The sequence below is a fragment of the Grampus griseus genome (genome assembly GCF_964374135.1).
Source record: "Grampus griseus genome assembly, chromosome: 14".
NCBI classification, from domain to species: domain Eukaryota; kingdom Metazoa; phylum Chordata; class Mammalia; order Artiodactyla; family Delphinidae; genus Grampus; species Grampus griseus.
Genome location: NC_139008.1, coordinates 40,586,188 through 40,611,054, shown reverse-complemented (window position 1 = coordinate 40,611,054; position 24,867 = coordinate 40,586,188). Strand labels below are relative to the sequence as shown.

General features: G+C 45.4%; 1 protein-coding gene across 2 annotated transcripts in view; it reads right to left on the bottom strand.

Annotated features, from left to right (window-relative positions):
• SEC23B (SEC23 homolog B, COPII coat complex component) overlaps positions 1–24,867 on the bottom strand; it is a 39,581-nt gene that overhangs the window by 11,266 nt on the left and 3,448 nt on the right. Inside the window, exons 3-17 of one of the 2 annotated variants that reach the window (XM_082670425.1) lie at positions 24,246–24,303; positions 21,463–21,549; positions 19,868–20,104; positions 19,659–19,744; positions 18,386–18,530; positions 17,809–17,967; positions 17,331–17,446; positions 15,227–15,350; positions 14,149–14,229; positions 9,394–9,483; positions 8,567–8,673; positions 7,266–7,419; positions 4,349–4,426; positions 1,542–1,703; positions 618–704 (exon numbers count right to left, since the gene is read on the bottom strand). In XM_082670425.1, the coding sequence (XP_082526551.1) occupies positions 618–704; positions 1,542–1,703; positions 4,349–4,426; positions 7,266–7,419; positions 8,567–8,673; positions 9,394–9,483; positions 14,149–14,229; positions 15,227–15,350; positions 17,331–17,446; positions 17,809–17,967; positions 18,386–18,530; positions 19,659–19,744; positions 19,868–20,104; positions 21,463–21,549; positions 24,246–24,303 (1,771 nt within the window). Of the gene's footprint in view, positions 1–617; positions 705–1,541; positions 1,704–4,348; positions 4,427–7,265; positions 7,441–8,566; positions 8,674–9,393; positions 9,484–14,148; positions 14,230–15,226; positions 15,351–17,330; positions 17,447–17,808; positions 17,968–18,385; positions 18,531–19,658; positions 19,745–19,867; positions 20,105–21,462; positions 21,550–24,245; positions 24,304–24,867 lie in introns of both variants that reach the window. The other variant, XM_082670424.1, reaches the window with a different exon arrangement.

The window sequence follows — 24,867 nt, the reverse complement described above, 5'->3', positions numbered from 1 at the left end:
AAAAACAGTGTATAAAAATTAGGGAATTCCCTGGTGGTTAGGACTCCACGCTTTCACTGCCGAGGGCACAGGTTCAATCCCTGATCGGGGAATTAAGATCTCGCAAGCCTTGCAGCATGGCCAAAAAAAAAAAAAAAAAAAAAAAAGCTGCATAAAAATTAAAAAAAATATAAGAACAACCTGACGTTTACATATAGCAAGTAATATTAAAATTACTAAATATACAAATACCAGGGCTTCCCTGGTGGCGCAGTGGTTGAGAGTCCGCCTGCCAATGCAGGGGACGTGGGTTCGTGCCCCGGTCCGGGAAGATCCGCATGCCGTGGAGTGGCTGCACCCGTGAGCCATGGCCGCTGAGCCTGTGTGCCCGGAGCCTGTGCTCCGCAACGGGAGAGGCCACAGCAGTGAGAGGCCCGCGTACCACAAAAATAAATAAATAAATATACAAATACCACCTTTTTCCCGGGTCCTGAAAAGAAATTTTATTCACTAGCATAAAAGCCACTATACTCATTATAATAAACTGGGTTTTCTAAGCCCAAATTCTTTTTTCAAATGTCATAAAATTAGTAAATTAGTAAAAAATGATAGTAAGAAAGAAATTAACTTCATCTTACCTCACCAAGATAAATGACAATTTGGAAGAATGTGTCCATCAGCAAAATTCTGTCAGCTAGAATGCTGCTACTGTCCAAGAGCACAGGCTGAAGCAAAAGGGAGAGATGGCATGGGTCTTCCCTCGGTGTCCACACGGCCACCCGCCAACCCCACACCCAGCCGGGAGGGTCTCATCTTCGTGCCAAATTCCCACATTCTGCTCCCTGACTAGGCAGTTCTAGATTCCAACTTTGTAGAAAACACAGGCTCCAAATAATCCCTCATCAACTAGGAAGTGAGATGAATGTTATTATCTTTCGCTCTAGGAACCAGAAATAATTCCAAATTTTCTCAGTTTTGTGCTAGAAATATATTCTATCAGAGACACATTTCTCTCAAATCTACTGCTGTAGATGACAGAGAACTCCAATGCCTACATGAAAAAGAACATCCTTTAATACAAATTTTAAAGTTTCCTACAAAATACATTTGACTATGACTTTTATTTCAATAAGAAAAGTAACTTAAACTTACATTCATTAAGCAAAATTTGAAAATTTCTACTCAAGAACAACAAATATTGAAATTTTGGTTTATTTCCTTATAGTTTTTAATTCTTACAGGCTTTAAAAAAGTCATAATTTAGAAAAGTTTCTACTTTTTTATTTAACATAAGGATTTATTTTATTATGTTACATAAACTTTGTGAATATTTCTTAGATTACTTAATTTTCCTGCTATTGAACATTTAAATTGTTTTCTAATTATACACGTCCTATGACTTTTTCCTATGCACATTTTTTTAATACTCAGAAATAATGTTAAATTACTATAAAGACTCAAAGTTTTCTTTTTTACAGTTTGGCTCTAAGAGTAAACGTGCTAGAAAAAAGTCTGTATTAGGTGATTCCAACTGTGGGAGAAGCACTCACAGTGGCCCTTACCTCTGGCGGCCCGTGGAAGGAATAGGAGTAGAGGATGGGCTGGATCATGATGAGGGACTGGGTTAGGTCCTGTCGGGCAAAGTGGTGTCGATAATACGACGACTCATCAGGGCTGTTGTTGAAGACTTGAAGAAACGGAGACCTCCTCAGATGGAACATGAACTGCATTTACAGAGAAAAAGACAAATGCACACAGCTGTCACCTTCCTAGACACCCAGAGAGCAGACCTGCCCCCGCCCTGGAAACAGGAGAACCCAGCCCTTAGGAACAAGGCCTCTGGGTTCAATGAACCAGAGTGGAATGGCAGCCCCGGGGGCCAGGGAGGAGGGAGGGGAGAGCTGCTGTTTAATGGTACAGAGTTCAGTTTCATGAGATGAGAAAGTTCTCGAGATTCCCTGCTCAACAATCAGACATACATAACACTACACCACACTGCACACTTAAACGGTTAAGGTGGTCAATTTTATGTTATCGGGTTTTCACTACAATTAGAAATAAACATAATTTTTAGAAAAAGAGGAGGCCCTCTGGGCATGTCAAAGCTTCTGCATGAAAGAGGCAAGGCAAAGCACTGCTTTCTGGAGTCACCGGGCCAGGTCGCAGAGCAGAGTTTCTGCTCTGAAGAGGTCACAGTCCAGTGCGGAAAAGGCGCATTCAGGGCCCCAGCGCAGGAAAGTCCTGGCATGATGGGGTGGGGGTGGAGGGGCCAAAGCCACTGGGGCCTAAAAGACGTGCGAGAAGAAGTCAGAGGCAGCGGAGGGACGCCAGGCACAGTGACAGCACAGGAAAGGGCAGAGTGCTGAGACAGAGGCAGAGCGCTGGGAGTGAGGAGCTCAAGGGAGAAAAGGCCAGGAGTCACCACTGCAGACAGAGATGCATTCCTTCCAGCCCCCAAGGAGCAGGGGGGGAGAGCAGCTGTTAGCTCACGCTAAAAAGCTGCCAGAAGATGAAAATGACCTGCCTTGAGAAGTACAAAGCTTCCTGAGAGGGACTTCCCTGGTGGCACAGTGGTTAAGAATCCGCCTGCCAATGCAGGGGACACAGGTTGATCCCTGGTCCAGGAAGATCCCACATGCTGCAGAGCAACTAAGCCCGTGCTCCACAACTACTGAGCCCGCGCGCCTAGAGCCTGTGCTCCACAACAAGAGAAGCCACTGTAATGAGAAGCCCGCGCACCGCAACGAAGAGTAACCCCCGCTCGCCGCAACTAGAGAAAGCCCGTGTACAGCTCTGAAGACCCAACGCAGACAAAAATAAAACAAACAAAGCTTCCTGAGAAGCTTTTAAATATAATGAATTGTAGGTTCCTAAATTATGACCCAGGCTGATACTCGGCACATCCTACGTACAGGGCACAGAGCGCTGGACAAGAATGATCGAGTCTCCCTGACAAGCCACGAGGAAAGCTCTCTTACCACCCCTAGTTCACAGGCAAGGAGACTGAGGGGCTGGCAACTTGCCCAACACCCCTCGCCACTGAGCGGTAGGGCCAGCCTCTGCTCCAGGCTGCCTGGCTCTGGACCTCTATGCTAGACGCTTCAACAGAAAGAATCTAAGAAATCATCTAAATTTGGTGGTTTTCAAACTGCCCTCCGAGCCTTAGCGGATCCTCGGGGCCCAGGGGTGCGGGTCACCACGTCTGTCTGCTCTCTGTGCTGGCTGTTGAGAGGCTCCTCTTGAAGAAAAGATTCCCCGGCTTTAGAAAGACTGCATGTCACTTCCCAGACCAACTCCATCCTTCTGAAGAGGTTCGGGACCTCATCCAAGACCGGCAGCAACACAGCCAGCAATGGAACCCGGTTCAGCCCTGACCCTGGCCGGGCCCGGCCTCTTTCCACAGCACTGTCCAGCCTCAACTGCTCGGGCACAGGACAGACAGGCACACGGCGGGGACTGCAGAGCCCTACTCTGGGCTGAGCGTCCAGTGAGGAGACCTCTGAAGCCCCCCTCCCTTAGCCCTGAGTCCAAGCTGTACAAGTTCATGACTGAGGCCTGCGTCCACTTGCCAAATCGAGTATTCAAAAAGGTAATACCTGATGGAGTACCAAAGTCCTAACAAGTTCACTTAAGATTGAGAGTTTGCTTCTTCCTACTTACTCCTCATTAAGGCATCCTTGAGGGAGGAGGGGAAAAAGGTTGAGTCTGCCTCCAGTTCTGGGGAAGCTGCGCCTGTGAGGGCCCCGACCCGCACACCCCAGGCCCAGCTGCGGAGCTGGCTCCTGGCCGCCAAGCCAAACGGGTGCCTGGCCCGCGGCGGACCCGGGGTCAGCCAGCCTCACCCCTGAAGCGGAGCTGAGCCCCAGCTGCCACACTTACAGACGAGGGTAGAGGCTCAGAAAAGGCAGCACCCAGACCCCCGGCTGTGGTGCCTCGCTCCACCACCCCCTCCCGGCTCTGAACGGTTCCACACACCTGGTCCCCGTCATGCACGGGTCTTCACAGTCACGACGCAACACAGCCACTACAGACACGTCAACAACGTCTACCATGGTAACTGCGGTCTCATTTTGCTGCGTTCATGTTCACGGGTGACCGTCCACCCAGAACTTCTACAAATCAGAGGTCGTGTTGTGGCCTCAAAGCAACAATCCTGTTTTGCCTTCTCCCCAAAGTCTGTGCACCTGCTCTCTGCGTGTCACCTGCGTCTTCCGTGGGGCTCAGGCACTGTCTGGCCTTGAACTGAACGACCTCATCACCTCCAAATGGAGTCTCAAAACACACAGAGTCCTGACTTGACCCTGAGAGCAGCGAGTTTTATTTCTATCACTTTCTTCTTTAGTTATTTTAAAAAACATGTATTACTTACCTGAGGATATAGAGAGAAGGAATCTGATAACCTAAAAGATGCGGGGTCTTCTTTGGTATATTGTCCAAACTTCTGACACTATTGAGAGAAAATAGAAAAAAAAAACACAAAAAACCTAAGTGAGTGTCACCTGAGAACTCCCTGGAGTAGGAGGGCCATGCCCCACTCTCAGCTCCGCCCCTGCCTGCCCGAGTTCCAGCCCAGCCCCCCCCAACACCCAGGGGATGTTAAATGCAGATCTGGGGGCAGAGGTGCTGAAGGCCCCACGTTCTAAGCAGCTTCCAGGCGATGCCGGCTGAGGCTGCTCCAACAGCGAGGGGCTAGAGAAGCCTTCTCAGGCGCCTGTTCCATAAGAAAATCCTCCAGGACTCTGACATCCTAGCAGTTACAGACAGGCCTAATGTTCTATTATTCCACAACTTCATTTTCTTCCTCCTCTCACAGGCAAATCTCTGAACATTTTCTCTTCCTGCCTTTATTTCCTCTTCATGTCATACTTCATTTCACCAGGGAGGCAGATGCCCACCATCTAAAGAGAGCTCATCTCTGGGAGTGACCCTCTTCCGACCGCATCCTTGCACAGACCTCACCTTCCTCAACTCCCTGCCACCATGAGCCATGGGACTCCCCGAACCTCCTGACCCCTCCTTCAGCCGCTGCAGCAGTGCCTTCCTACATCCTGTCACCTCTCCGACTGATTTTCTTTGCCTCATCCGACAGCCCTACCTCCTCCTGACGACAGTGGGTTCCTCCGAGGTTAGTTCCTGGCCCTCTGCTCCCATCCTCCTTGCCTTGGCTACACACGACATGACGGCCAGGCCACAGTCACCCAAATCCCTCCCCCACATGCAGTGCTGACTTCCGACCCGAGCTCCTGTCAGGACCTATCCTAACTACAGAGTGGCTTTCCTTGGACGTGCAAGTTCACATTCAAAATAAATTAAACTAGTACATTAGAAAAGGGGATTTCCCTCCCTCCCCCCTCACAGCTGCTCTCCTTTCCTGTTTCCCACTGCTCCATCATTCTTGCAGTTGCCCACACTTAAAACTTGAGTTAGCGTTGATGTTTTTCTTTTTTTCTTTTTTCCGGTACGCGGGTCTCTCTCACTGTTGTGGCCTCTCCCGTTGCAGAACACAGGCTCCGGACGCGCAGGCTCAGCGGCCATGGCTCACGGGCCCAGACGCTCCGCGGCATGTGGGATCTTCCCGGACCGGGTCACGAACCCGTGTCCCCTGCATCGGCAGGTGGACTCTCAACCACTGCACCACCAGGGAAGCCCAATGTTTTTCATTTTTGATTCCACGTATAGTTCGACCAAGTTTGGTCAATTCTTCTCTCGGCACACAGCCTGATTCCAAAGCTTCTCTCCCCTCCAACTGTACCACCGCCACCTTGGTCTCAGCTCCCTGGAGCCGGTGAAATCCTCCGCTGGCCTCCGTAACAGCAGCCCTTTCGCCCTCCGATTTACCTTATACAGGGACGGTGAATGCAGTGTGAACACAGCGTCATGCTGCTCTCAAGTCCCCGCCTAAGAACCACACTTAACCCTTCCCCTCTAACACCCAGGCAGAGACTTCACTTTACAGTCAAGGCACTGCTCAAGCAACCTGCACCTGCACTGCTGCTCCCCCACCGTAGTCACTGGTCACCTGTGACAGCGGCCTCTCCAGGGTCCCCAGCATGAACTGAATGCCCAGCTCCACCCCACAGGCTTGTGGGTGCTGGGTCCTCCACCTGGCAAGCCTTGCCTTCTACTCCCTTTAAAAAGACTTGACTCAAGGCTCACTTCCCACCAGAAGCCTTCGCCAACCACTTGGACTCTCTGCTCAATTTCAAATTACGTTTGCAATGCTGACATTCCCTGAAAAAATGATTCTGTGGGACAGCAAGGGCACACATAGGGCTAAACAAAGTTAAATAAGTTTTGTTACTGTGCTTTTCAGGACCTTTGATCACTAACACGTGCTGTGAATTTACAAACTGTAAGATCATAAGGTATCTCAATTATTGATTTATTGCTTCGTGTCTCCAAACTTACCCTTTTCGCCGGCTGTGAGATGGATCTGGGGCCCTTAAATATTTTTCCCCTGCCAGGGCACTACGTTAGGCTTGGTCAGCGGATGGTTGCAGCGTCTTCACGCAGCACTGGCGCCTGCAGCCCCCCAGCCCCGTGCGCCCCTGCTGAGACGCCTCCTGGTGAACGGTTTTCTCGGTGCCACAGAGGGTGAATTTCTACTAAGTTCCTCCAGCAGGCACCACGGCAACGTCTCTGCTCTAAGAGACCCAACGAGCCATGGCCCTGCCCCACGTGGGGCTCCATCAGCCCTGGGAGGATGCGGGTCTTACTGGGGTGCTCTACCTCAGCCTGGAAGTAGCACCCCTCAGATATACTATCCTGTATCCTTCAGACTTCTCTTTACCTCTTACTAGCCAATCCCTCATTATTCTAATCCCCTGTTGTGACACTAATTCTTTATATAACACTCCCCCCGTTTAAACTACCGCGTGGCTTCTCTCTCCTGATTAGACCCAGAATGACACATCAGGCTTCTCCTCACAGTCACTGGGCCATGGACCCCTACTTCCCCCCAAACCCTCCAAGATCTAGAGGGAAAACAGAGAACCACAGGATACACAGGGACTCATCTAAGTCAACCCACACACACTCAGATTTGTACCATTACCTAAACGGCCTGTGTGTGGTGTTTCTTCCCAACTGTAACATGAGCCCTTGGGGGAGATGCATATTTAACACTTCTTTTACATCATTCTCAGAACGCCTGGTGTTTGGCATGAGGTAAGCCACTGATAAAATTCTTATTTACTGGCTGTATAAAATAATAGGTTTAAACAACAGTTTTCTCAAAAGTAGACCAGAGACCAAGATTGAACGTAGTGCCACTGTCCCCAGCTTACCAGTCGGATGAGCTGTCGGTCCAGCCACCGGAGCACATCCGGCCCCTCCTCCGACTCCGCTCGGAACACTCCCAGCCGCGCCATCAGGACCGCTGCAGCCTCCTGGTCAAATGCTGCTTCGATGTGTTTGAGCTGACTCTGTGCATCTGCCCAACTGACCATTCCAGAGTGAGTGCTGTGCTTGCATGCGGGAGAGGCCTGAGAGCCAGCTCTCCAATAAGACACAGACATGGATACATGACAAAGGTGTGTGTGTGTGTGTGTGTGTGTGTGTGTGTGTGTGCGCGCGCGCGCGCACATAATCTGTTCCTGTATTTTTACACACACACACACACACACACACACAATGGAATATTACTCAGCCATGAAAAAGAATGCAATTCTGCCGTTTGCAACAACATGAATGGACATGGAGAATATTATGCTTAGTGAAATAAGACAGAGAAAGACAAGTACTAAATACTCTGTGTTACCACTTATATGTGGAATCTAAAAAATGAAACAAACGAATATAACAAAACAGAAACAGACTCACAAATATAGAGAACAAATTAGTGGTTACCAGTGGGGAGAGGGAAGGGGAGAGGGGCATAAGAGGTAAAAACTACTACGTATAAAATAAATAAGTTAAAAGAATATACTGTACAGCATAGAGAATATAGCCAACATTTTGTAATAACTTTAAATGGAGTATAAACTATAAAAGTTTCAAACCACTATATGATACACCTAAAACTAATATAATATTGTAAATCAACTATACTTCCAAAAAACTTTTTTTTCAAAATAAAATAAAATAAAATAAAATGAATGAGGTAGAGGCTTTTATGCACTGACATGGAAGGTGTCCTTGACACATTCTTGCGAAAATCTTATGAATATCTTCACATAAGCCATCATGTATATAATATACACACGTCTATAACTGCATAGAAATGGGATTGTGAAGTTACATGTCACACGTCAGTACAGTGATAGCATTTTACCTCTGGGGAGAGTGGGAGAAACCCATTCTTTACATACTTATGTGCTGCCTGAATCTTTTATAAGGAGGGTATATTTATGGGTCACTTATTTCATAAATAATGAAAAATGACTTTTAATGAACTTATTCCTACTGAAAGGAGAGTCTTCTAAGCCGGCAGTGCCTCCTCCTCGTCCTGCTCTGATCAAATGAGCCAGTGAGGGCTGGTGAGAACCATTCACTCAGCGGAATCACAGAGATAAACTACTAGATGTTAGACTCTCTCTCCATAGCAAAAAACCAGAGGTTCAGCGGAGAGGAAGCCGGGGCCACTCACTTGCGGGCGATGGTAGTCACGCGGATGCGCCGCTGGGTGCTGGAGTGCTGATAGTGAGTGACGAACTGGATGGCGCCGCGGCCTCCCTGCGGGATCGGGGCGTTGTGCTGCAGGATGAGAGGCCAGCACCCATTACTGTCACCACATGACCCCACACAAGCGGTCACAGAGCCTGTGCACTCGTCCTAAGACAACTGACATGGCGGTGACCGCAAGATTCTTGATGCGTTCTGAATGGTCCACTTAAATTCGGGGCATTTCACTGTTTGCAACTTTTACCTCAAAAAAGAGAACCATATGGAAATAAATACTGAACGTGAGTTGATATACACGTTGAAGGGTTTAGGGATGAAAGACACTGGTGACTGTAATTTGCTTCGAAATGCATCCAAACACAATGAATTGGGGAATGGCTAGATGTGTAATAAATCAAACAGAGCAAAATGTTAGTTAGAGAACCTGAGTGGTTGATACTTGGGTATTCACTGTACAAATCCTACTTATCATTCTATACATTTGAATTTTAAAAAATAAAATACTGGGGAAAAACTGACACACTCAAAAATTCACCAACATTATGATGGCTGGCAAAAGCCATTCCTCTTCTGATGACCTTATCAGTTCAACAACAAATTGACAAAAGCAGTTTGCTGTCTGACTCTGACCATACCCTGGAAGGAATAAAAAAGATGTCAGACTAAGATCAGGCTAAACACAAGCCCAAAGTAGCATCACTTTGTGGAGAAAGAAACCGGAGGCCATCAGTCTGTAACAAATCAGAAAACACAACATTGAGACGCAACTATTCATGAAAAAATGCAGCCCACCTGATTGACTACTTCAAAGTAGATGCCGAGCGTAGACGTGGGATCCAGGCCACAGATTTTCCACTGACTCGTGCCACCAACACCAAGCTCCTAGAGGAGAGAAGAGGGATTAAAAAGAAATGAAACAAAAAAGATGCTCCTGTGATTACCTGCTGATGAAAAGCACTGACTCTGAGAAGGGCAGGTCCCTTAGAATATCTCATTCCAAATGAAAATTTAAATTTCGGGACTTCCCTGGTGTTCCTGTGGGTAGGACTCTGCACTTTCACTGCAGGGGGCGCAGGTCCCATCCCTGGTCGGGGAACTAAGATCCCGCATGCCATGCAGTGCGGCCAAAAAAAGAAAAAAAAAAATTTTTTTTTTAAATTTCACTGAAAAAAGTACAATTACAGACCAGAATAAAGTTTAACATTTATTACAGTACTTTACAATTAGGCTTTTTATACGGGCACTCTGGTCAGTTTTCATTACGTCGTTGAGCTTTATCTACACACACACACACACACACACACACACACACACACACACACACACACACACACACACACACACACACACACAATACATAACACTGATGTCAACTGAGAGAATCAGGTCAGGGATGGGGATGAAGTAAATACTTGAAAAGAAAAAGAATTACCTGCTTAGCTTGAAAGATTTATGTACTTCTTCCACCATTATTAGAACAAGAAATAATTACAGAACTTTAGCTGTTAAATATTAATTTTTAACCCAATTCCTTTATGCAAAAGCTACATATAAATTCTTGGTAAGACAACTGAGATTTTAATCATGTGAAGGCTGCTTTGTGTTGACTAGTTGAATGACTCTCAGCAATAAATAAGAAGTTCACTTGGGCTTCCCTGGTGGTGCAGTGGTTGGGAGTCCGCCTGCCGATGCAGGGGACACAGGTTCATGCCCCGGTCCTGGAAGATCCCACATGCCGTGGAGCGGCTGAGCCCGTGAGCCATGGCCACTGAGCCTGCGCATCTGGAGCCTGTGCTCCGCCAACGGGAGAGGCCACAGCAGTGAGAGGCCCGCGTACCGCCAAAAAAAAAAAAAAGTTCACTAAAACATGAAGGGTATCACTGTTTTAAGCATGACATCTAGAAGAAAAGTCTGCAGGTGTCAAATACCTAGAACCATTAACCAAGAAGATCACTAGACTCTGAAACATACATTTGATCATTCTGGAGACAGCAAATACTATACATTTTAACACCTCATTATAATATGGGACACCATCCTTAGAAAGTAACACAATCATGCATCAGAGAGTCACGATACATACCTCTTCTGTTACTCTGAATCCACCCAAACTGTACAGTGTCAGCTGAGTACAGCTGACACCAGTCCGGTCTCTCTACAAAGCCATGCCAGGAGCCCATGTCCCTGGCCACAGAACCAGCAATCTCAGGAAGGTGATGGTCAGAGGGGAAAGGGAAGAGTCACAGCTCTACAGTGCAGGCTGGGGAGGACACCCTGCGTTTCACAAGTCTTTCCCAAGCAAGATCGTGAGACGAATGGATTCCTAGGTGTTCACCTTCCCTTTCAGGGCCTTTTCTAAAAGAGGCACATAACATCTGCTGGACAGTCGAAGGCTGCACCCACAGACAATGGCAAGGAAGTAAAAGGAGCCTCTCTGCCCCCCTTTCTTGCCTTGCTAATCCCTTCTCTCAAATCTCTCTCCACACCTTTTGACTCCATTTTTAATATGAAACCTGTTAAAATTTCAAATCAAGGGGATTCAGAGCATGTCACCCAAAATATGCCAGGCTGGCATAAAGATTATTTTAAGCTGTAGGTAATTATTAAAAAGAAGACATAAGGGGCTTCCCTGGTGGCGCAGTGGTTGGGAGTCCGTCTGCCGATGCAGGGGACACGGGTTCATGCCCCGGTCCGGGAAGATCCCACATGCCACGGAGTGGCTGGGCCCGTGAGCCATGGCCGCTGAGCCTGCGCGTCCGGAGCCTGTGCTCCGCAACGGGAGAGGCCACAACAGTGAGAGGCCTGCGTACCGTAAAAAAAAAAAGAAAGAAAGAAAGAAAAAGGCAGACGTAAGAAAACTGTCTATCCTCCTCCTACCAGGAAGTCAGGAGCTTCTTAACCATCAAAGACAACGCTAGATGCTTATCAGTCCAGAGGCAGCACCAGAAGAATATATGTAACAACTCTTGGTAAAACAACCTTCCTTTCCCATCCGTCTCCCCCATCTGTCTACTCTTCCACAATTTGCCACCCCTAGAAGATCAAGGTCCCTTTCCTTTGTCTTGTCACTTATCTACACATTTATTGTAAAAGAACATTTATTGTTAAGATGCAACTAATCCCAAGGTCTAACTCCCTCTGAGTGACTCATCACTGAGTATGTACGTGCTGTGTTATGTGTGTGATGCACACATTAATAAACTTGTTTGTTTTTCTCCTGTTAAGCTGTGTTTCGTCAGTCTAATTTGCAGGGTCCCAGCCAATGAAACTAAGATGGGTAGAGGAAAAAGAAAAATTTCCCTCCCCTATAGCACCAACCCTCAAGCGTGGCCACAAACCCTCCAGAGTCCCACAAGCATTGTATTCTCTCACTAATACACAAATTCCTTATGTAAGCATCTACCCTGCCTTGATCAGAAGAACTGTAAATATGGAATTAGGAAATCACCAGTTTATTGTGATTCAAATACACTGATTCAGGATAATTAATGGATAACCTAAAACCAGAAGGTGAAAGGCTACGGGCAAACAAGATACTCATGTTGTGCTACAATCTTGTTCAACAGATCTCCTGCTAATGGCAAAAAGGAAACGGGCCCCTGTAATTGAAGGACAGTCATCACCTCACCACAACTCAGCATGAGGTACACAGATCACTCAGGAAGCATGGGGGACAGAAAGGTTTAACCCGAATCTAATCATTCATCTAACCTCCACTTCACAGCAAATACAGCGAGGACAGAAAACAAGTCAGACGAGGAAACAAACATACGGAGACACTCAATTACAGAAGACTCCTGGCACTTGGCACTGTCTCTTCAATAGACCAACATCATCAAACAAAACAAAACAAGCAAATAAGCCTAAATAAAATGACAGGAAGACCATCCTACATTTTAAAAGACTAAGGATATGTATTATCAAATACAATAGTGGTTAGAGAGGAAAAACAGCTGCAAACGACATCTGGAGAGAAATTAGGGAAAGAATATGACTATATGTTAGATGATATTAGGAAATCATTGTTTTCTAAGGTTTGAGAATAACGTAGAAGACCCTTGTCTTCAGAAGATGCACACCGCAACAGTGACAGACTAAGTGTCAAGACGTCTGCAACTTGCTTTCAAAGGCAAAATATTGATATGATAAAAGAATATGGCAAACAGATGAAATCAGGTAGATAATACAAATGTGGCCAAAACGAGGACAGAGGAATTATGACAAAATGTCAACGATTACCGACTCTATGTGGTGGGGATACAGACTCATTACGCTCTTCTCAAAACTTCCCTGTGTGTCTGAAAACTGTACTTTCCTCCCCTTTGCCTCCTCCACCCCCCATCCAAAAATTTCACAGCTGAAACCTACTGGATCCTGGAACAGCTGTACTAAGTTATAATACCTTCTTAGGCAGATATTAAGTCTGTGGAGAATATGCTGGAACAGGGCAGCCTCCCAAAGCCCTGCCGAGAAACAAGAGTACATGTCCCTGGGTACATGGGGGTAACGAGGGACTCGCCACAGGGGCCTGGGCAACAACCTGCCTCACCCGGAGGGTTACAGGAATATCCTCTCAAACCGCCTGCCTCTGGTAACTTCAATAAAAACTTACTCTAAGTAGTCACTAACGAGTGTTCATTGCTGATGAGGACAAAACTTCAATGGGAAAGGTGAAACCCAGTGTGGGCGTCCTGGGTACTGTTCTAAGTGCCTCACCTGGGCTGCTCGTGGAGTCCTCCCAACAGTGCTGTACAGTAGGTCCCATTACTGCCTTCATTTCCCAGACAGAGATGCTGGATCCCGGAGCCATGAAGCACCTCGTCAGGGCCACACCTGCATCCTGAGCCCACAACCGACTCTCCCACCCAGCCTCACGTTGAAGAGGACGGTGAGGGAAGGACGTGACTGTGACAACCCAGCCCAGACCCACCCTGGACAGGCCTCACTGGACCAAAAGTGTACACTTGGCAGCTCAAGTGTCATCAGAGGAAGTGGGCCACCAGCAAGGCCATCTCCCCACCTAGTGAGAGCTGAACTTCGTTCCATGTACTCAAATCTGTCACTCAAGGAACACCGCTGTCTACATGCGCCACAGTGTCACCCACTGCCCAACCAGCTCAAAACGGTCTCTGCGAAGTGAGACAGAGGGAGCCCTTACAAGGGCAATAAGCACACGGGTCTGTCCCTGCAGGAGTGTGCTGCACAGAATGCAACGCCTGGTAGCTCTCTGGCGCGGCCACCCAAGAAAGGGTAGTTGGGTGGGGAACATGGTCCCTACCTAGCTCCCCCGCTGTCATCTCTGACCCTAAGCAAGACACTTAACCTCTCTGAGCCTCAGCTTTCTCCTCTCTGACCGTTCAGACCAATGGATGGAAAGACAGAAATGACACTACCCCTCAGGGCTATGGGCGTCAGTGAGTTACCCCTCTCTCCTCACCACAGACACAAGCCAACAGGTGACACAATGCAAGGTCATCCAGGCCCGACACGTCTAAGGGGTCAATTCCCAGGCAAAGGAGGTGAGGGTGATAGAGGAGTTTTCCTTACGTTTTCTGACACACACGGTCCTTTCACGTTCAGAGACACACAAGGGCCTATGGCTCCGGCAACCTTCAGTTCCCGCGAGGTCTGAGGCAGAATTAGATAAGAGCAGACAGTTAACAATCACCAAGAACCACCCCCTCACAAAGGACACAACTAAAACGGCAGGGTTATTATTCCACCAAGGGAAAATCCTACAGGGATTCTAGCATGCAAAAGCTTGTATATGCTTCTCCAGGGCTGCTGTGAACTGACTAAAACTTTAATAAAACCCTCCTTTAGAAATAGAGTTTTCTTTGTTCCAAAGATGCAGCAGCATGTTCTGCCTTCTCAACTCTGAAATTATCGTGCACATGGAAGACAGCAATTCTACCAATACGACATTCTCCTCCTGTGCCACAAACCTGTTGTAACTAGTTACAAATGTCAATCAGGGAATATGCTGTTTTGTGTTGCTTTAAAAATACTTAATTTATGAACTCCAACACAATGACGAGGCCAACATACTCAGACTTTTAAATCTGAATTCATTTCAGCAAAGTCCATCCTTCTCCATCTTTTTAAAAAAACCTCCAACATTTGACAATGTTGTTTAAAGTTTAACCTAGATGATTTAATGATTATTGCCAATTTGCAAAGTAATATTTGCCATCATATTTTCTAACGGCCCCTTTGAATGTTTTCTCAATGACTCAGAATCAAGCGTATAGAGCGATCAGTCCCTACGTGGAAAAACAAAAGCCAAACTCACAATGCTGCCCCATTTTAGAGCGCCCTGGCTAGTCTGCAGGCAGACGCTAAACACAAACCGGTGGCTGGGTGGGCACTTAGCCCACCACCTTTGTAAGGCCTGCTCTCCCTGCAGGGAGAGCAGACATCTCATGGTTTAAAACACTGATAAATATGCAGGTCATTCTTGAGAAGGAAAGGGACAGAATGAATATACTTTGTTGGGATTATTTTGCTAGGAACTTTTTAACTTATCTTTAGATGCCCGTGTCCTGAGGGTGAGGCTCCCCCAACTATGACTACTAAGTAAGTAAGAACACTATTCTTTCATTAAGGTTTTAGAAATCTATTCTACCTTTACTTCCAATGTAGCACCAAATGCCATTCGGAAATTGCCATTAAAATCTTTACTAAAAATTCTTTGGAATGTCTGCTTGAAGAGAGAAGTGTTGAAAGAATCTCCCATCACCATGTGGCCTCTAGGAAAGAAAAAAGGAAAAAGAAAGTGAACCTTTAGGATGACTCAAAGCCATTCAGATGCTTCCTGGGTATTTATGAACAATTATTTTAGAGAAGAAGAAAAAAGCAAGCATGTCCACAGAGGTGCTACTGATCACTTACTAATAATGGAAAACAGCCAGTTCAATTTGTACTCAAGAAAGACACTATTTTTAAAACATTAAACATAGAATTCTTTAGAACAGTGCTGTATCTTGATCACTGTGGTGGTGATACAAACCTATAGAGAGGATAACAATTTCAAAGAACTAGACGTGCACACAGATTTTTAAAAATGAGTGCATGTACAGACTGGTGAGAGCCAAGTACGGTCCGTGATGTATCAATAGTTTACTGTGCTATACCAAGTCAGTTTCCTGGTTCTGACATGGTGCTATATTTATGTAAGATGCTACCACTGGGAGATGCTAGATGAAAAGTATGGACAGACTTCACTGTACTATTTTTGCAATTTCTTGTGAATCTGTTAACTGTTTCAAAAATTAAAAATTTAAAAAAATAAATGATGATATAATCTGGATAAGGTGTGACTAGTCCCAAGGAAACAAAGACTGTGATCTTCCTTGAAGATAATGGACCCCATAACACAGCCCAGGGTCACCTCGCCTTTGCTGGAAGTCATCACAAATGGTTGGCTCACTTCAAGCCATCAACTGAAACCTCTAAGTCTTTTTTTTTTCAGTGTCACTGTTCACACATTTCCCCGATACTGTAGTTGTGCAACAGGTGATGTGCCCTAAATACTGTCACTCAGGGGTCAAAGGCCTCACTGAAAGTGTGAGGGAAGTGCTGGTCCCTCTCCAGAAGAGAGACACATACACGTGAACTCTGGTGTATAAGAAGCTCGGGGGTGTTCACAAACACATGGAAGTTTTCCTGTGATGTTTCATGACAAGAACTCCCGCAGGGCACTGGGGGGAGTCCAGCGTATTAAGTGAACTCAGCGGCACAGCCAGGCCAGCTGCAGATGACGAGGGTTCTACCCCGTCCCCTTTACTCAGTGAGGACCCGCAGCACCACCTGGGAGCTCCTTATAAATGCAGAACACCAGGCCCACCCACAGCTCTCTGCCACTGCTTTTCCAGCTGCGTGTGAACAAGACCCCAGGGGACTTGCACACAAATGCAGGTTCTCCAGACGCTGTCTGTGTTCAGGCATGCCTGGAGCACACACGGGCCGCACCAGTGCTTCTCAAACTCTGTTCCACGTCAGAAATGCTCGGGAACTTTAAATATGCTGATGCCCAGGCCAGGCACCATGCTAATTAAATCCGACTTTAGGAACAAGACCCAGACCAAAAGTAGTTTTGAATGTTCCCGGGTGATTCTGATGTTGCAGCACCTTCAGCCTAGTGGTGCCATAGGTGGTTCTCACCAGAATCCCCGGAGAGCTTGTTAAAACCCACCACCAGGCTGCATCCTCAGCCTCTGATTCAGGAGGTCTGGGGTGAGGCTCGAGCGTGCCCATGGGCCCCAAAGGCAGTTGGCTGGGCACCATCCCGCTTTGAAGACTTGGGCTCCCAGCCCGCCCTGCACCGCACCCTCCAGGCTGAGCGAGTACAGGCTGTCATGAGGTGCCGTTACTAAGCCAGGTGAGGGGGCTCCTAATTGCTCTAACATTCAGCCTATTTCCCCCCTTCTCACAAGGAAGTGCTGAAGGCCACATACTCCATGCTTGCTTTCCTGCCTTGGTGTCTGCAACAACTCTAAGAAATTAAGTTACTCTGACACAACAAGTTCACAGTGAACCCTGACCTCCTTCTGATCACAGCTTCTTCCTCCAAGAGGCCCACAAACCCTCCCCAGGCACCGAAACTGCAGCCCAGAGCCACCTGAACGCTCATCTGAGCCAGCCTTGGCCATTCCCACGGTTCCATCACTCAAGTCTCATTCCATAGAATAAGTACTCTCACTTTTCCCAGGGGTTCACTGTCCACATACCCAGTAAGGTTTGTGCAGCACTTCATCTCCAGAAGTCCAGTCTGATCAAGGGCACAAGCGTAAATATCAACGCAGTGACCGTTTGCAGCAGCTCGGTTAGCAAGCATCTCATAGTGCTGCAAAGAGAGAAAAATTACCTTTATGGAACAGCAACATCACTCACTAGGCGTGCCTTACCGCACCAAAGGGATGTGATCAAAGAGAGGAATGTGGAGACAGTTTCTCTCATAACATCCAAATAAAATAAAACTGCAGTTTTCAGTCTCAAAACACTTTTAGCAGTTTTAGGGCCACCCACTCTAATCAAGGTCTCAGAACTGGGACAGATACTTAACATCAGCCGAGATCTGGAAGGTCATCTCAGCAAGAGGTACTCACTGACCACAAAGCATGGCCTCAGCAGAGCAGCTGTCACTCCAGGGCAACCCAAACCCCACCTGGGTGACCACACTTACAGCCTTGAGCCAGGAGCACCTACCTTGGTTGCCTTTTTCATGAAGCGGGCGTTATCTTTCTCAATATCGTGCCAGGAACGAATAGGAACCTTTAGTTCATCTCCAACCACCATGCCAGGTCCTTGGGTAGGGGGACCCCCAATAAACAGCATAATCCTGGCTCCCGTGTTTGGAAAAGTGCCCTAAAGCAGTAAGTGGCAGCATTTTAGGAACATACAGCCCACCCCAAGCATGTTTCTCACAGAAATGCTCCAAATGTGAGTTGTCCTCAGCTGTCGTGACTACTGATGATACTGCAGCAAAACGCAGATGACGCTGCCGAGAAGCAGCTTCTCTCTTCCAACCTGAGGGTCTGGCGCACTTTTATTTCCTGTGATCCTGGTGCCCTAATGGCCTTGTGTTTCTCATGAAAACTTTTTGTATTTTCAAAACACCAAGGGCTCCTTCAGTGTGGATAATAATAATCACTGAACCACGTTCTGATAAATTAACACTGCCAGCTGACTGCGGTCACAGCTGATTTTTCAGACAAGGCCAACAAACACACCTTCTGTGAGAAAGCTTGTGTGGTCCGATAGGTCCCAGTAAATTCTGAGTTACCTCCAACAAGCCAACAGCAATGGACAAAGCAACACCAGTGGATCGCAACGGTCTCTTCCCCTGAGGTACGGGCCATGGGTCCCTCTGCAGCTCCCCAAGAAGATCAGTGAGGTTCATGTCGATCTTGTGAATGGGCTGCAGAAATCTGCATGATATTGAATGGACACGTCAAGCCTGATTTAATAAAGTACTCTGGTCTTCAGCCTGCATGACACATAGTTACTGCTCTTCAAAATAAGTATCAGAGTACAAAAAACGTGCAGTTTTTTTTTTTTCCTTCAAAGTTGTCTCTAACTACAGGGCTTCCCTGGTGGCGCAGTGGTTAAGAGTCCGCCTGCCGATGCAGGGGACACGGGTTCATGCCCCGGTCCGGGAGGATCCCACATGCCGCGGAGCAGCTGGGCCCGTGAGCCATGGCTGCTGAGCCTGCGCATCCGGAACCTGTGCTCCGCAACGGGAGAGGCCACGACACTAAGAGGCCCACGTACAGCAAAAAAAAAAAAAAAGTCTAACTACAAACACAAAAAACTCAAAGCAAATTTTATTCAAGAATGTCATTTAAAGCCTAGTATATAGCAATCTGCATATGTAGCATGGAAAAAAAATCAATTTCAAATAGGAGCAAATCAGTTTAATTAAATTTTAAGCAGCAAAAACCCCTAAAGACATGCTAACATGAACTCAGTCCATGTAAGGTTCATGGACGTGGACAATCTTCATCGTTCTGAAGACTCCATTTGCGTTTCTCTTGAACCTTGGGAGTCATACAGGGAGGAACACCAGTTTCTTAGAGAAGAGGCTGTGCCAGGCATGTCAGCAAAGCATCTTATCATGTTTGCCAACTGCTAACCCAGCCTTGGGCAGCCCTAGGAGCACAGCGGGCCAATCTCAGGCTTGTTAGAGGACACCCAACAGAAGCCTTTTCAGTTTCCCCAGCTTTACTTAAGAATCAAAAAGGACAAGAGCCATGTATCTAATAAGAGGGGAATGACTGCGTACAGTGGTCTCAAAATCTGTGATGATACAAGTCTAACCAGGAAAAATATTTTGAGCAAATCTGCCCCACATGTATATGTGTGTGTATATATATATTTATATATTAACTTAGTTATAAATTTTAAACATACACTGACTTGTCATGTTTGTTATTAAACATTAAATATTGGTTAGCCTGAGTCTTTTTTTCCCCTCTAAAAATAAAAAACAAAAGCTCTCCTGCTGTCCCTCCCTCCCGCCCACAGCCGCCGCTGTGCATGTGCACATCCAAGCTCACCTGCTGGAAATGGAAGGGTGCTCCTGTGGCTGTGCTGGGCGCGCTGGGTGCACGGGCACGGCAGGCTTGGTCAGGCCCAGCATGTCCTACACAAACCAGAAAGACTCATTTCCCTTAACACTACAAGTGAATGACATTTTTTTCCCTTTTTCCTAAGGAATTTTTAAGAAACATCCCTGGTCCTGCTTGGGGACAAGCAAGGCACTAACCTGTATCTGCTTTGCAGTTAAATCCTTCGTCCCCCGGAAGACATAACTCTTGGAAATCCCCTCACAGCTGAGTTCATGGACCTGCACCATCCTCCCAAACGTGATCAAGCCCACCAGCGCATCTGGAGGAAGGAGACTCAGGGACATCTGCAGGGATTCCTTGAGTGCCTGGAGGTCGTCTTCTTCCAGGCATGTGTCCACCACGTAGAGAAAGATCAGAGGGGACTGAGCACCTCGCTTTATGCAAAGAAAAACAGCACAATGATCAGTATACAAATAGACATAACCAGCTCTTTTTAAAGCAAAACAAGGGAGTTCCCTGGCGATCCACTGGTTCGGACTCCACGCTTTCACTATCGGGGCCCAGGTTCAATCCCTGGTCGGAGATCTAAGATCCTCCAAGCCACATGGCTCAGCCAAAAAAAAGCAAAACAAGTTATGTAAGTAACAAGTCTTTATTTATACTGACTGTCAGGGATAAGAACATCGAAACAAATCTCTACTTACTTCATTAAACGACAAGTTTTATCAAAACAAACTAGACGTAAAGACTACTTTATATCCAACAATTTATTCCACATTTTTGAACGCCAGGCATTGTTCCAGGTCCTGCGATACATCAGCGAACCAAAAGGCCAGAGATCCCTGCCTGCCTCAGGAGCTAACTTTCCGGAACAGAGAAAGGGGGAGGGATTGTGAAGGCCGGGCATGGGGGGGTGGGGGGTGGGGGGCAGGGAGGCTCCACCATTAAATGGGAGGTCAGGGCAGCCTTATTAAGAAAGTAACATTTGAGCAAAAACCTGGAGAAGAAGGAGGGAGCAATACAGATACAGGGGAGAAAGCTCTAGCCCGAGGAAAAGCCAGAGCAAAGGCCCAGAGGCACGTCTGTTCCCAGCACGCTTGAGCAAAGTCAAGGAGGCCCATTTGGCTGAACGAGGACCCTAAAAGAAGCTGAGGTCAGAGGGGTAAGACGGCCAGCTCACACAAAACTCTGAAGACTATTACTCCAGGTGAAAAGGGAGCCATTTTCGCCACTGGAGGTTTCTGAACACAGACCTAATGTGATGTTTTTAAAGGGTTACCCTGGCTGCTGGGTGAAGAATAAAATATAAGTGGGCAAGGGTAAAGTCAGGGCGAAGAGCTAAGAGACTGCCCCAATAATTCAAGTGAGAGGCGGGGGCTGGCCCAGGACAGGAGCTGTGGGGAGAAAGAAGTGGCTGGATTCTGGATCAACTGTAAATATCAACTGCAAGGGATTTCCTAACAGATTAGATATGGGATGTGAGAAAAAGAGAGACGTCAAGGATGAATCTAAGATTTCTAAGCTGAACAACTAGAAGATGGGGTACCATCAACTGAGACGGACAAGGCTGTGGAGGGCAGGTTTTGAACTGAATCAGTGCTACCTTTTTGGTAGCCTTCTATGGAGACGGGAAAACGATGCCATCACGTGCACACGTACCATGACCTAATGTTCAGGATCCTGTGGGCCTCACAGCTTTAAATCGTCCAGACAAGCAAGAGACACAGAAGACAAAGTATTTCAAAAGAAGCTCAATTTAACACTGCTCCTTAAATGCGCAGCAAACAATTACCTGTATCACGTACTCAACTGTAGAAAACTGGGGCATCAATTCAGCAGGCTGATTCACCTCAGATATGCCTGCATAAGCCGGAGGAAACTGAAGAGAAGAAAACAAAGCAATGCTTCATGAGGGCTGAAAGATACATTATGCCTTTTATTTTCCATTTATAAAAATAGTTAATGACCACATATTAATTCTGAAAGCACAAAATGTAGAACATGTTACTACAATACAAAAATCAGAATTTAAGAGACTTCCCTGGTGGTCCAGTGGGTAAGACTGTGTGCTCCCAATGCAGGGGGCCCAGGTTCAATCCCTGATCGGCGAACAAGATTCTGCACGCATGCCGCAACTAAAAGTTCTCATGCCGCAACTAAAGATCCTGCATTCTGCAACTAAGACCTGGGGCATCAATCAATCAATCAATCAATCAATCATTTTTTAATCAGAATTTAAAATCCATAACCCTGTTCTATATCTATATCACACTGAACTTTTCCTTAATGCAGTTTTAGGTTATCTTGTAACTTCTAAATCATTAAAACACACACTATTAAAAATAATTTCCAAATTGTTGCCCTGTAAATTAAGGGCTGAAATTTTAGCTGTCTCATCAATAATCTACATGGAAGACTAAAGCTTTTATTTGGGTTTACTACTCTAGTTGTTATCAATAAAGTAATACATGTTAATTGTAGAAAAACTGGCAAGTACAAGAAAAATATAAGATAAAAGATGCAAACCCCCCGTGCTCCTATCACCCGGAGGCAGCTACTGTCAACATCTCGGTGTATTTCCTTCCACACTTTTTCTACCTTAAGCACAGCTGAGGTCACCTTATACACACAATTTTGCAACCTGCTTTTTGGTGCTTAACATAATGTCATAGGTGTTTTGTTTTTTCTCTACAAACATTTTAAATTTGTAGCTTGCACATTGATCTTTTTCCCCCAAACTTTAAAAATCGTGGTAAATTTTACCATCTTAATCTTTTTTCAGTGTACAGTTCAGTGGTTTTAAATACACTCATAATGTTGTGCACCCATTTCCACCATCCATCTCCAGAACTTTTTTCATCTTGCAAAACTGAAACTCTGAACCTGTTAAACAGTAACTCCCCATCACCCCCACCCAGCCCCTGGCAACCACCTCTCTACCTTCTCTTTCTATGAATTTGACCGCTCCAAGTACCTCATACAAGGGGGATCATACAGTATTTGTCTTTTGTGACTGGCTTATTTCACTCAGTAATATCATTAAGGTTCGATCACGTAGCATAAGTCAGAACACCTTGCATTTTAAGGCTATTAATATTGCATTGAACATACAGACCACATTTGCTTATCCATTCACCCGTCAGCAGACACTCAGATCAGTTGCTATGTTTTAGCTATTGTGAATAATACTGCTATGAACATGAGTGTGTAAGTATCTCTTCAAGACCCTGCTTTCAGTTCCTTTGGGTATATATCCAGAAGTGGGAATGCTGGACTATTTGGTTAACATCACTAATGAATAATACTGCTAGGAACATGAGTGTTTAAGTATCTCTTCAAGACCCCACTTTCAGTTCTTTTGGGTATATATCCAGAAGTGGGAATGCTGGACCATTTGGTAAACATCACTAATAATTAGTGACGATGAGTATCTTTTTATGTGCTTAGTGGCCATCTGTCTATCGTCTTTGGAGAAATATCTATTCAAGTCCTTTGTCCATTTCTGAGTTGGGCTTTCCTGTTGCTGTTGAGTATTAGGAGTTCTCTATATATTCTGAATATTAATCCCTTATTAGACACATGATTTGCAAATATTTTCACCCATCCTATGGGTTGGACTTTTACTCTGTTGACATTGTCTTTAGATGCCTTATAATTTTAACAATAAATTACATTAAACAGACATCAATTCTGAATATAATAGGGTGTAGGAATGTTTTTAAGATCTGCAATTACTCTGAATCGCCCAGGGAGACAAATCTTGTACGGTATCTGCTTCTAATTCCCAAGACTACACTTAAAAGTCATCAACTGCACACTGGTCTCTTCACCACTGGACTCGGTGTGTGCTATCTGAGAATGAGACTGTTAATTATGATCAAATATAAGAATAAACAAGTGGATGTTATTAATATCTTAAGATATGCTAGAGTACTATATATTATGTTGGGCATAATTATTTTCTAACAGCTTTATTGAGGTATAGTTTATATACCATAAAATTCACCCATTTTAAATGTACAATTGAATGATTTTTAGTAAATGCACAGAATTGTGCAATAACCACCATAATCCACTTTTTGAACATTTCCTCCATAGGCACAGTTCATTTCAAAGAAAAGTCTCTCTCATCATTTGTGAGCTCCTAGTTTAGTAGTTAAAAATGTTTAAATCAAAACAAGATCAACTTGATCCTGAAAGTTAGGAAGATCGAAAATGAAAATCCAGTAACGTACACTATCCAATTAGAATAAACTGAAATCAAATGTAATATAAACACCTTATCTGTTTTCTAGGGTAACGTACTCAGTACTTACAGAAAACCTATTTAAAAAAAAAAAAGGAAATCTATGTCCCATCCACAGCAAAGACAAAGACTCATATAATGAAACTGAATGACCATTCAAAACAAAAATCACATATGTTCAACATTCAATATTAGGCTTAAGAAATATCACCTTGACAGGTGCCCTGTGCCAGACCAGACACAAATTCAACCTCACTTAATTTTTTTCAGAGTAGGACAACTAAAGTGAAACACAGGAAATACTTGTAAAATAATTACAGTTCACATACCTGATTTCTTTGGAAACAGAAATTACAAGCCCAAAGCTTTGCTCGATAATCAACCTGACTGTGAGAAAAATAAATATTACAACCAGATACCGTTTTCATTTTTAAGGTAGAAAGCATTTAAGTGTAAACTTCTTGTTCAGTAAATCGCACGGATGTGTGTTCAGGTGTGGGTGCCTCAATGGAGGAAGGTATGCAACACATTCTCTGCAGCTAGAGTTCTGGCTGCTGAGTGCACCGAAAGGCTCCTTCAAGCAGCAACAATGAACAACTACTAAATCCTTTTTGCTCTTCTCCGATTTCCTAGATAATATTTAGAAATTCATGAGTTATAAAAATTATAGGTTATTTCCTTTTGCCCTGTTATCTAAACATACTCTTTATGATTTTTCTAATGTCTTTATTGTTCAAATATATTAAACTATGAAATTTTAATACTAAAAGGACATTTAACACACAGGAAAAACAACTCAGACTTTAACCACACTTAGTTCACTTGAAGAAGTTGAGCAGAATGCTTCTGGGTTGATACACTTCCTAGAACTGGTTCAAGATAATGCTTTATAGTTGCTTTCCCCCCCTTTCTACATTTAGAAAATTAACGATCAGCTATTATTTTAAAAGA